General features: G+C 35.9%; 1 protein-coding gene across 4 annotated transcripts in view; it reads left to right on the top strand.

Annotated features, from left to right (window-relative positions):
* The window catches only part of LOC132133354 (serine/threonine-protein kinase BRSK2-like), a 209,140-nt gene that overhangs the window by 176,141 nt on the left and 19,058 nt on the right, over nt 1-13,941 (top strand). For all 4 annotated transcript variants that reach the window (XM_059546140.1, XM_059546138.1, XM_059546141.1 and 1 more), the window contains exons 8-12: nt 1,241-1,387; nt 7,998-8,029; nt 9,245-9,409; nt 9,683-9,780; nt 10,205-10,355. In XM_059546140.1, coding sequence (XP_059402123.1) covers nt 1,241-1,387; nt 7,998-8,029; nt 9,245-9,409; nt 9,683-9,780; nt 10,205-10,355 — 593 coding nt within the window. The remainder of the gene's footprint in view (nt 1-1,240; nt 1,388-7,997; nt 8,030-9,244; nt 9,410-9,682; nt 9,781-10,204; nt 10,356-13,941) is intronic.

Below are 13,941 nucleotides of genomic sequence, written 5' to 3'. Positions count from 1 at the left end.
TCTTATTGGGTCTCATCTTATTGAATTTCCTTTTGTCTTGTCTTGTCTCATATTGTTTGGTCTCTTTTTGTCTGTTTTCCTCTCTCACCTCATATGATTTGGTCTCATCTTGTGTCATTTGCCTCGTCTCATTTTTGTCTGCTGTCTTCTTTGAAGTTTTCTCAGCTTATTGCATCTCCTTTTTTTCTCATCTCATATAGTTTTTTTTTTTGTATTTTTCTCTCATCTGACTTGTCACCTTGTCTCATCTCATTTTTGTCTCTTTTTTTCATTTTGTCCTGTTTTGTGTGGTCTTGTGTAATGTCTCTTCTGTTTTCCTCTCTCTTCTCATCTCATTTTGTGTCATGACATCTTGCCTTGTCTCGCCTTTGTCTGTTCTTTCATTTTGTCTCATTTTATTGCATCTCTTTTTGGCTTGTCTCATCTCATCTCGATTCATTTTGTCTCTTCTCTTTTGTTCATTTTGTCTCATCTCATCTCATTCATTCTTAAATCGTCCCGTCTTGTCTCTTTCTGTCTATTCTCATAGCATTTCATTTAGTCTGTCTTGATTTTGTCCTTTATTTTTTTTTAATCTTATTACATCTCATATTGTCTGGTCTCACTTTCATCTCATCTATTTTCTTCTCTTGTTTTGTCTCATTTCATCGGTTTTGTCTTGTTTTGCCATCATATCAGCACACAACATTTCCCTTAATTCATTTAGCCTCATCTCATTGCATTTCTTTTTGTTTCATCTTCTCATTGTCTTCAAATCTAATTGTCTTTCTTTATCATTTTCTTTTCTTTTCTTTTCTTTTATGAAATATATATTGACCAGCTGTGGAAAGGCAGACAGCACCAAAAACAAAAACAAAATTGACTGCTGACAGACTGTGCTTTGGAAGACTGACTCTATGCTGAATACTCAAAATCCTCTCATGTACAAAGTGATTGGAGTGCATCCTCTCTCTCTCTCTCTCTCTCTCTCTCTCTCTTTATTCCTCTTTTTTGTTTTTTCATCAGAAATGAAAATGAAACCTCATCACTCTCATCTGTAGCATGTCAGCAGTACCGACAGGCACCTTACATAAGAAAAAGCACAAAAGCGAGAGTTAATAAATGAAAACTTATCATTTTTAGGTCAATCCTTGGAGCACTTGTCTTCTAATTTGTTCTCCTTCTCCAGCAATACTCATTTACTTTGAATTTCTTCTCAGACTGATGCATTTTCTTTGTGTTGTCCGTGTCTTTCAATCAGGGAGCTCTGCCGTTTGATGATGATAATTTAAGAAACTTGTTAGAAAAGGTGAAGCTGGGTGTGTTTCACATGCCTCATTTTATCCCGCCGGACTGCCAGAACCTTCTGCGAGGAATGATCGAGGTCAACTCCGGTAATCGGTTAACGGTAAGACAGATGAGTTTCAACTGAGACGTTTTCATGGCTTTAGTCACATAACATCAGTTTCATATATAGAAATGCTATTGAATTTTAATTCTAGTGAACTAAGTAATAACGAACTGTAACCATAGTAGTAAGTATTTGTACTATCAGCATAAAGTCTGGTCCACTTTACAGTTTGTTGCTGACTAAAAAACGTCTAAAAAATCATAAGTCATTTAACTGATGCACAAAGTGACTAAATTTTTTATTTTTATTTAGATTTTTGTGTGTACACTATATGCATCGGACATCCTGTGAACATGTCTTTTAAAACAAAATCCCAAAGTATACTTTGTTTTCGTATGTGTACGATTGAGTATGCATACAGTCGAATGCATAGCCTTTCAAAGTATATGCCATTTGATAGCATGCGCAAACTAATTTGCTCCAGAGTTAAAGACCGATAAAAATATCTTCTTTTATAACCCCCTTGTTAATGCAGACATCTGTTGTTGTTGCAGTCTCCGTTATTTGGTTGTTGTTGTCCCGTCTCATTAGTTTCGGCCTCGGACAGTGCTGCCACCTTGTGGAACAACTTATTAGTGCTAAACAAGTTCAGTGCGCATGTGCAACCAGTTTGTACAAAATATGTGTGGTTACAAAAATCAGTGTACAGTACACACACACTATTCTTGTGTTGAATATAATTTGCTTTATACACATTTTACGCAAACACTTAAGTATGCGTATAAACCAAACTGAAGTATACTTCGGGCTTTAGGGCTTTAGACAATAACAAGTCAGATAATATGCTGTGAATCGTGTTATTTTGGTTGCAGATGTCCTCTACATGCTTTCAATCTATGATGAGATGCTAAATAAGATTCTAGTAGTTAGCAGTCAGAGACAAGTTGGATTTTAGACAACTGTCTACTTGAACATGTGTTTCTCTGGCTTTTCTGGCTCTCTTGCTTTTGATTCAGTGGGGAATCTTGTTACCGTGACTCGGCGATAAAGATAAAGAGGAGTTTGATGTGCAGATAATAAAGCTAGTCGGACAGTTCAAAGGTAGTGCGTTTGTGTGTTTGGAGATCAGCTCAGGGTGTCCAGACACAGCTGCTATCACCGTGACCTTTCTCTCCTCACAGAGGATGCAGATACTAAAAAATAAAAAGCTGCTTTTGACTTGAGTAAATGCTCAAAACAGAGTCCTTCTGGAGCTGATATCTGTCAGTTTGTCAGGCTGTGATTCACACTTTGACATGAGAGATAACGAACAGAATATTTGCTGAAATACTATAGAATGGCATTGAATCCAAATCATGAGCAAATCTAGGCAAGGCAAGGCAAGTTTATTTATATAGCACATTTCGTACACAACGGTAATTCAAAGTGCTTAACGTAAAGGAAAGTAAAACAGTCATGAAGAAAAAAAAAAGAAAAAAAAAGCAATTTTAAAACTTTGGAAATTATTTAAAAATGGACTTATTTAAAATAAATGTAAAACTGTAAAAAAAAAAAAAAGAAAAAAAGATTTTACATAAAATACAGTGAATACAGTGCAATCGGTTCGGACATTGCACAGTGCTCATTCAATAAATGCACAGCTAAACAGATGAGTTTTGAGTCTAGATTTAAATGTGACACTAAAAAGTGTTTTAGCACATCTGATCTCTTCTGGAAGCTGATTCCAGCTGCGGGCGGCATAGTAACTAAAGGAGGACTCCCCTTGTTTTGTGTGAACCCTTGGTATTTCTAACTGACTCGATCCTAATGATCTGAGTGCTCTGTTAGGTTTATATTCAGTGAGCATATCTGCAATATATTTCGGTCCTAGGTCATTTAGTGACTTATATACGAGTAAAAGTACTTTAAAATCAATCCTAAATGTAACTGGAAGCCAGTGTAAGGACCTGAGGACTGGTGTGATATGCTCAGATTTTCTGGTTCTAGTCAGAATCCTGGCAGCAGCGTTCTGGATGAGCTGCAGCTGTCTAATGGTCTTTTTGGGAAGGCCGGTGAGGAGCCCATTACAATAGTCCACCCTGCTGGTGATGAAGGCATGAACAAGTTTCTCCAAGTCTTGGCTGGAAACAAAAGATCTAATTCTTGCAATGTTTTTTAAATGATAGTATGCTGATTTAGTTACTGCTTTGACATGACTACTGAAACTAAGGTCTGTCTCCAGAATCACACCAAGATTCCTGACTTGATTTTTAGTTGTTTGACCCCTAGAGTTAAGGTATGCATTCACCTTGAAAACTTCATCTTTGTTTCCAAATGCAATGACTTCAGTTTTTTCCTTGTTTAACTGAAGAAAGTTCTGGCACATCCAACTATTAATTTCATCAATGCATTGGCAGAGGGAGTCAATTGGGCTGTAGTCATTTGGAGATAAGGCTAGGTAAATCTGGGTATCATCAGCATAGCTGTGATAGGCAATTTGGTTCTTTATCATTATTTGACTTAGTGGGAGCATATACAGGCTAAACAAGAGCGGTGCAAGAATTGACCCTTGTGGGACTCCGCATGTCATGGACGTCCACTTAGACGTATGCTCTCCTAGACTCACATAATAACCTCTCCCTTCTAAGTATGACCTGAACCATTTGAGAACCATCCCAGAAAGCCAGACCCAGTTTTCCAGTCTCTCTAATAGCATGTTATGATCGACAGTGTCAAACGCAGCACTGAGATCTAGCAAAACCAGCACCGATATTTTGCCAGAGTCACAATTTAAGCGAATATCATTTAATGAGTGCTGTCTCTGTGCTGTGATGCGGTCGGAAACCAGACTGAAAATTGTCCAGGTATCCATTTGAGTGTAAGTATTTGTTCAGCAGACTAAAAACTACCTTTTCTATAATTTTGCCTTTAAAAGGAAGATTAGATATTGGTCTAAAATTGCTCAAAATGGTGTTATCAAGATTGCTCTTTTTCAGGAGGGGCTTAACAACTGCATTTTTTAAGGAGTTTGGAAATGTCCCAGAAAGAAGTGAGGCGTTCACCAGTTCTAAAAGATCTGCTTCTAAGCAGTTAAACACATTTTAGAAAAAAGATGTGGGAAGTGTGTCAAGATAGCAGGTTGACGATTTTAGGTGCTGCACTATGTCTTCCAGAATTTTGCTATCAATTGCTTCAAAAATCGACATAGTATCTTTTTTATATTGTGGCCTAATCTGTCTGACCTCTGCATTACTTGAGGATGTGCTAATCGCCTTCCTGATATTGATGATCTTCTCAGAAAAGAAGGATGCAAACTCATTGCATTTGCTGTCTGATAGCATTTCACTGGGAATCTGACTTGGGGGGTTTGTCAGTCTCTCAACAGTGGCAAAAAGAGTACGAGTGTTATTTAAGTTACTGTTTATAAGGTTTGAGAAGAACTTCTGTCTAGCTGTGGCTAGTTTAACATTAAAAGCATGAAGGCTGTCTTTGTAGATGCTATAGTGAATTTCAAGTTTTGTCTTCCGCCACATCCGCTCTGCTTTTCTGCATTGTCTTTTCATAGTCTGAACTGCTGTTGATCTTCTCCAAACTGATTTCTGTCTGTTTGTTTTCTTACTGATTATTATTGGTGCAATATCATCAATAACATTCTTAACTTTTGAGTTGAAGGAATCAAGGAGAGTATCAACAGAGTCTGCAGAAATGCTTGGTGTTAAAGATATAGCCTCCATAAATAGTACACTTGTGTTCTCGTTAATACATCTCCTTCTGACAGAGACCGATCTAGATTCAGTTGTAGCAGACAACAAAATTTCAAAGAAAATACAGAAATGATCAGATAGTGTTATGTCCTTAATAACAATGTATGAAATGTTTAGACCCCTACTGATGATTAAGTCTAGAGTGTGTCCACCTTTGTGTGTGGGTCCATGCACATGCTGAATCAGGTCAAAAGTGTTTAGAACTGTTATCATTTCTTTTGTAGTTTTGTTTTCTGCATTATCTTTGTGAATTTTAAAATCCCCTGCAATAGCAAAGGTTGGAGAGTATTAAGAGTCAAACTGTCTTTTTTTCTTGGTGCAGAGGATCAAGGCAATTCTGTCTATCTTAAGCTCCTTTCACACTGCCATTCCTGCAAATACACTGGTAAAGTGTTCCTGCAATTGTTCCCGGGTCACTAGATTTTGCACTTTCACACTGCCAGTGATTACCCGGGATATGTGCGTTCTTTCACACACAACCCATAAAGATCCCGTAACCACACGTGACATCAGGACGTGACGTGTAATGTACAAGTCGAAAACGTTAGGCACGTTATACTTTCACTGAAGCAAGCATATGTGTGCACATATGCACATATGTTTCCTCGCGAACGTTGATCTTCCTTCAAAACAGCCGGTAAAAGAGTCGCGCGATAACGCGCCATCACTTCGATGCGGCATTAGATCTGGCTTTTGTTCACACAGCGCTCGTCCCAGGTTGAACCTGGCAAAGTTACTAGGTCCCCGACCCTGGTTCAATGCCGGATTCAATTCTGATTGTTTTAAAAAATCTTATTCTCATTATTGTAATGTGTATTAAAATTCTTATAAATATTAAGCATTCATTTAAACATTTGTATTTATTTTTTTGTATTGACTTTGAAAATGTTTTTAAAAAATCTATTTCTGTATTGTATTGTGACAATATGCTGTTAATCTGTAAAGTTTTTATATATTTGTTGTCCTTTATTTAGTTTTTAAAAAACGTTTTCGTCTTTGTTTTTTTTTTGTTTACTTAAAAAGTTTTTGTTTACAAAAAAAGTTTTGAAAACATAACACTTTATGTGTCAAATGTGTTTGAAAAATAATGGTAAAAAAAAAGCCTTAATTTTATTTAGGCAAAATATAATTCAGTATGTTTTCCCTTTTGGTTTTGGCTCTGAAATGTGATCTCACGATCACGTCCCACGTCTCGTTAGCTTGTTCTCGTTAGCTTTTACGAGTGTGGCATCTTAATGAGTCACAGCGGCTTTCAAGGACAAGCCTGCAGGACAAACACACGTCTTTAAGTCACTGATAGAGTTTGATACCGTCCTCACGCGTGTCTGAGAAAGACATTGAAAAATTCATATTCACAATGAGCAGTGACTCATTTACCAAATGCTAAATTCACATAGCATATGTGAAATACAGATCAGATTGAGAAAACTGTAGACAGCAGCACAGCTATGCAAATAATAATCCTCTCCTCTTTACACAGCCAGTCATTTGTCATCACACGCTGATGTATCTACTGTCAGACGAAACGTGAGCGGTGATCTGTGCACCTCCAGCTGGACTCGCTCCAGTATTAATCTTGTGGAGCCAGACTTTGGGGGCTTGATGGGGACTTGTGGTCTTGTGGCCTTCACTTACACATTTCCATGAGGTCCACGAGACCGCAGCATGTCCCATTTGTCATTTATTTTACACAGGGGTCTCTCAGTGGCCTACAGCTCTAGAGTTCACAGCGGACTGCTTCACTGAAGTCTTTACAGGCTGCTGGTCTTTGCAGCTTATTTTGGCCAAGAGCTGCTCGTGTTATCGAGAGAAAGAGACTTGTCTGACTGAAAACCTTCTTTGTTTCGTTTTCATGTGCTGTGTAAATCTCAAAGTCTTCCAGAGGTTTGATTTAGTGAACCTCGCGAACTTCATAAATCACACTAAATTAATATTTTAATTGACAGTGCTAATTTAAAATACATGTGACATGTACATAATGTTAAAAACAGAAATAAGTAAACAAACAAAGAATCAAATATGGAATATCCTTTATGAAATTTAGATATCTTACATGTTTAGTGCCTATTTACTCGTGATTAACTGCATGCAGTTACTGTTTTAAATGAATAGTACAATACAAAAATATTATTACAAATCTAACTTATTTTATTGCAGCTTATTATTTTATTTTATTGTATTGTATTTGATTTTATGCAACATTTCTCACATGTAGTTTAACTTCAAGGATATTAAAATGACTGAAACTAAAATTACAATTTAAAATAATCATAAAAATGACTATTAAAATGAATTAACGAACTAAACATATTTAAATAAAATAAGAAAAACTAAACAAATTAACAAAAAAACTTTACCAAAATTTAAATGAAAACAAAAATATCTAAATTGAATAAGCACTGTAATAGAAAATATAAGTAAGAACTATAATAGTTGATATTAAACTGATATTAAAACAACACTGGTCAGGGGTCATGAATAGGTTTTTTTTTTTTTCTTATTATTAGAAACCCAAAATTACCATTTTAAATTGACAGCGCTAATAATTTGATCATATTAAAATTATAATAATAAACAACTTATGGAATATCCCTTATTATGAATTTTACATAAAGGCCAGGGTAAATGTTACATGTCTTCCCTCATAATTAACAGTTGTAAATTAGTATATTTAACAAAAGTATTTAACAAAAATATATATAAAAAGTATTAAACAAACAAAAAAAAGGTCTTGCTTTTCCAATTTTGTTTTTATTTTAAGATTATTTTCACATTTGCTTGAAATTAGAGCAGCAAATTGAATGTAGAGTGATTAATTCAGACTCAACATACTGTAGACCAGACCTCTTTCTCTGATTGCTTCCTCAATAGCAGCTGTTTTTCTGCAGTGACTCTAACCGTCTCTCTCTGTGTGTCTCTTACAGTTAGAGCTGATCCAGAAGCACACCTGGTACATGTAAGTACTGAACTCCCATGATTCTGGGGGGCAGAAAACAATCGTTGTGACACAGAAACAGTGGTGGGCTTTAGGGACAGATAGATGGGATCAAATGTGTTTCTGTCTCAGAGATGCAGCGTTATACAGCGCATGATAAATGGCACAGACTCCACATGTCAGCAGCAAGGACACATTTGCTCAGGCCCTGCAGTGATGTGCTGCTCGACGGCGTCTGGCTTCCTCCAGAGAGAGAAAGAGACAGCAGGCGAAGGTCGTCCCGACACGCTCCAGCCGCGGCCTCTCTGGGGTCAAAGACATGGCGTTTTTAAGCAGAATACTTATGTTTTTAGCTGCTGTCGTATAAGCCACCATCTTTTCTAACAGATGGAGACAGCAAATATTTGGAGTGGATCTGAGAAGGAAGGTTATGAAGACACATGTCACAGATTTAGGGTCAGAACTAGCTGTAGATGTTAGGATCTCAAATGCTTGTGTTGCTTTATTAATTATGATCCGACTCGTCTCAGAAACCAACCACATGCTGAATGTGTGTTTCTGTTCACAACTGAATGTAGATTATGTGTTGGGATTTATGTGCACAATTAATTAGCGCGCGTTATTCTAATGACAAAATGGTTTGTCATTAAAAAGCCTTTGAAATGACGTTCCCTTTCAACTATGTGAACTCAGTTTATAGTGATGTTCATTAGTGAATGTGTATTTGGTATTACATACATATTTATTTACACTGTAAAAAATTACCAATTTATTAAATATAGTTATATAACATTAGTTTTAACTTGAACTTGAATGTAATGTAGTCATGTGTTTTTCAGTAAAATTTAGTTAAGTTGGATATTTAAGTTATCTCAACCATTTTTTTGTTTAGTAGTATATAAATATAAATGTTTATTATCTTCATATTATTACTCCAGTAGCCGGATAGCTCAGCATTGATTTAGGCTACTGAAAAAAAAACAATCCTAGCTTTATTTTTTATATACATCAAAGTGGCAAGTGATTTATTCATGCATTCCTATTTAATGCATATTTAAATGTTTATTTTGATGGAAGGGGTTAATGTGGTAGATAAAAAAGAACAGTTTTGCAATTATATTAAGCTTTTTGTTAATGTTTTGGAAAAGATAATTCATATTCAAGTATGTATTCATATTAACATGAATTAGTGTTGTTGGATGCCTCCGTGTCACTGACTGGCCTCTCGGTCCTCAGAGGAGGGAAGAACGAGCCGGAGCCCGAGCAGCCGGTGCCCAGGAAGATGGCGATCCGCAGCGTCCCGTCAGCCGACGACATCGACCCGGACGTCCTGGAGAGCATGCACTCACTAGGCTGCTTCCGGGACAAGAATAAGCTGATGAAGGACCTGCTGTCGGACGAGTGAGGGTCACGAGCAGCCTGCACACCTGATCTCAGACTTAAGCATTTGAAATCTGTTTTCCCACACTAATGATGTTTAGATAATGTATGTCAAATGAAATGACTTAACCTCTTCTCCACCGTCTAAAATCTACAACAACTGATATTGTTCGTTTTATCTGCATATCTTATTGATCTATTAAACAGCAAAGGGAAATTCAGCAGTTTTATTTGATTTAAGGTGCTTATTTACATTTTGGGTAAACGGCTGTTTCCCGTCCTCTGTCTCGTCAGTGAGAATCAGGAGAAGATGATCTATTTCCTTCTGTTGGATCGAAAGGAGAGATACCCCAGCCATGAAGACCAGAACCTCCCTCCTCGCAACGATATAGGTATACAATAATCACTCGAAATAAGCATACAAAAAATGTATTGTGTATTGCTTATGCATGTAGAATTTTGCATTGACTTTATTTAAATTTAATTTGTTCATTTTGAAATAAAATTGCAACTAAAAATGTTATTAGAAATGAAAATGAATAACATTGTTTTTTGTGTTAAATAAGAAAAGCATCAAATAAAAAAATCTTTTTTTTTTATTTATAACTGTATGAATTATAACTTTTTTGAGAAAGTAAAAATGCACAAAGTTTTCTGTGAGGGTTAGGGTTAGGTGTAGGGTTGGTGTAGGGCCATAGAATATACAGTTTGTACAGTATAAAAACCATTACGCCTATGGGATGTCCCACTTTTCACAAAAACAAATGTGTGTGTGTGTGTGTGTGTGTGTGTGTGTGCGTGTGTGTGTGTGTGCAGATCCACCGCGGAAGCGTGTCGACTCACCCATGCTGAACAGACACGGGAAGAGGAGGCCAGAGAGGAAGTCTATGGAGGTGCTGAGCGTTACGGATGGAGGTTCACCTGTACCTGCACGAAGAACCATCGACATGACACAACAAGGACAGAGGTGCAGAACACACACACACACACACACACACACACACACACACACACTGCTTGCATCCATCCGTCAGCATTCATGATCAGACTTCTGATAACTTACACTATCTCTTATTCTCATCAAGCGATAACTGGGATTTCTAGTAATCTTAGATTTTTTTTTTTTTTTTTTTTTTGCACTAAAACACCGTCATAATAGATAGGTAGATAGTTGACATCTATAATGTTACAAAAGATTTCTATTTTTAATGAATACTGTTATTTTGACTTTTATATTCAACAAAGAATTCTAACCGAAATAAAAATGTATCAGTGCTTCCACACACATACAAAAAAAAAATTATATATGTATATACATACAAAGCAGCAAAAGCTGTTTTTAATTGTATAATAATAAGAACCATTATTAATTCAAATTAATTTCTGAAGGATCATGTGACTGATCACTGGAGGAATGATGCTGAAAATTCAGTTTTGCATCACAGAAATGTAATTGTGAAATGTATATTCAAATAGAAATTGAAATTGTAATAGTATTACATAATATTATTGTTGTTACTGTGTTTTTGATCAAATAAAGGCAGCCCACAAGAGCAGACATCTTTATATCTAGCTCTCCTAAACGAATGATCAATAATTCAACATGTTGGGGCCTCGGGGGTTCTGGTCTATTACTCAGTACTCAAATACAAAGAAATCAAAGCTTTTGTTGTTGGTGTTTGATGACACAGTCGGGTCCACAGCTGAGGAATATTTCATGGCCCCTCCGGCTGTTTGTCATTGCGTTTGGTTTGAGTGATTATTCCTGTCATTCGCCGTTCACTCATTTTTTCACTTTTTAAACTCCATTTTTCGCTTGGTGCTTCAGATTTTGGGCTTAATTTCCAAAAAGCTATCTGAAATAAAAACTTTTTTGGTAACCAACACCACTGAAAAAACCTCCCCTGTGAGAAGAAAGACATGACGCTGTCTTTTATTTTTTCTAGCCATTAGTTCAGTGTTCAGAGATGGGCTTTGTCTCCCGCTGCAGTAAGAGCTCGTTCTGTAAAAGCTTGGATATCTCGGAATCCAAACGCAAAGCAAAGGCCAAAGGGGAAAGGTACCAACCGACCTCTGACCTCTAGATAGTTCACAGAGCTATGGGCATCAAAGATGCAGAGACGCTTTTCCTGTCCAGAGCTTTCCAGCGAGACCCTCTTTCTGACCTGCTTCTGATGCAGTAAAAGGCTAAAAGAAGGATTTAGTTCAAATAATTGGAGCACACTGTAGGGCTGCTTCATGTTATGATCCGTGAGTTTGGGGTTTAAACTTCATGAATCTCACAAAATGTAATGATTGAGACACGCACTTCTTCTTTTTCTTTTTTTTCACACTTTTTAAATGATAAACAACTGATTAGATTTTAACTGGTAAACAATAGAAAATACTTGTTTAAAAATTTTTAAAATTCTTGTTTTAAAATTTTGCATATATAATAGTATATATTTTTGCAGTTATATACTATTTAAATATACTTTGAATTAGCCTTTTCAGTATCTTCAATATTTTTCTTCAAAAGTTTTATTAGTTTTATATTTTTATCACATTGGTATTTTTTTTTCTTTTCTTATTATTTCTATTTAGTAATTTGTTTATATTTCAGTTTTTTAGTAATTGAAGCACTTCACATGAAACTGATTTTATGATCTGATGCTGTGTTATTGCAGGATTATTTATAAAATATAACGTTTATTAATATGAACCAGCTTTTATTTTTATATTTTATATATTTTCATTAATTTAATCTTATACTAACTTAAGTTTTAGTAATTTTGTTATGTGTTTCTGTCACATTGTTATTGATTTTTATTGTTTCTATTTAAAAATGTATTTTTTTTATTTTAATTTTTTTATTTATTGAGTTTAAGTTTTTATATTAATTTCTAATATTTAAATGTTAATTTAGTTCAAATTTATTTCAATTACCGAAAAGTCATTTTTAATAATTTTAGGTTTTGTTTTAGTTAAAAATAACAAAACTGATCTGGCTTTTTATTAAAAAAAATATATTTTTCTCGCATTGAATTCAAAATAAAATATAATCTGCATGTTAATTGCTAGAAGAAAAAAAAAGGTTAGAAAAGCTATTTAGCCTAGCATGAAGCTAAACAGTTATGCTATGTGTGCTGCTCAAAACTTATCTCTTTAAGTGAATAAAAAATAAAATAACTTTTGTTTCTGATTCTTTTCATAAAATCAGGCTGAGAATATATTATTTGTAGCATTTCATACAATGCTTAAAGGGTTAGTTCACCCAATAATCAAAATTATGTCATTAATAACTCACCCTCATGTCGTTTTAAACCAGTAAGACCTCCGTTTATCTTCAGAACACAGTTTAAGATATTTTAGATTTAGTCCAAGAGCTTTCTGTCCCTCAATTGAAACTGTGTGTACCCCTGAGTTCAAACAAACCAATATCCCGGAGTAATTAATTTACTCAAACAGTACACTGACTGAACTGCTGTGAAGAGAGAACTGAAGATGAACACCGAGCCGAGCCAGATAATGACTCGTTCACGAGTCAAGAACCGTTTCTGTCAGACGTGTCCGATTCGAGAACCGAGGAGCTGATGACACTGCGCATGTGTGATTCAGCGTGAAGCAGACTGACACACAGAGCGTCTGAACCGAACTGATTCTTTTGGTGATTGATTCTGAACTGATTCTGTGCTAATGTTATGAGCCCAGGTAAACCGAAGGCTTGCAATCATCGCCAATGACGCCATTACGTCGAGCGCAAAAGAACCGGTGAACCGTTTTCTTCAACCGGTTTATTGAATCGAGCTGTCAGAAAGAACTACTGGTGATCCGAAAACCGATGCAACCGGTTCTTGACTCGTGAACGAGTCATTATCTGGCTCGGCTCAGTGTTCATCTTCATCTCTCTCCACACAGCAGTTCAGTCAGTGTACTGTTTGAGTAAATGAATTACTCCGGGATATTGGTTTGTTTTAACTCCGAGGGAGTGTCAGCCACATTAAAAAAGTTAACAGCTTAAGTCATTTGTGGATTAATGCGTATTGGAGACGTGAACCGTTTAAAACGATTCAGTTCGATTTGGTGAACTGGTTCAAAAAGATCCGGTTACATCTAATGATTCGTTCGAGAACTGGATATCACAAACTGCTTTGTGTTGAACTCTCTCACAACAGACACAGAAGAGAAGACAATGCTGAATAAAGTCGTATTTTTTGCTATTTTTAGACCAAAATGTATTTTCGATGCTTCAAAATATTCTAACGGACCCTCTGATGTCACATGGACTACTTTGATGATGTTTTTCTTACCTTTCTGGACATGGACAGTATACCGTACACACAGCTTCAATGGTGGGACTGAGAGCTCTCGGACTAAATCTAAAATATCTTAATCTGTGTCCCGAAGATAAACTCACAATCTCACGGGTTTGGAACGACATGAGGGTGAGATATTAATTACATAATTTTGATTATTGAGTGAACTAACCCTTTAAGGCTACACCTGCTTAGCATTTCCCTTCAAAATAGATTTTAATAAACCAATTTTAATCGTAAAAGCAAGAATATAAAAAT

Source organism: Carassius carassius, chromosome 50, assembly GCF_963082965.1.
Source record: "Carassius carassius chromosome 50, fCarCar2.1, whole genome shotgun sequence".
NCBI classification, from domain to species: domain Eukaryota; kingdom Metazoa; phylum Chordata; class Actinopteri; order Cypriniformes; family Cyprinidae; genus Carassius; species Carassius carassius.
This window is presented reverse-complemented; position numbering and strand designations above follow the sequence as displayed.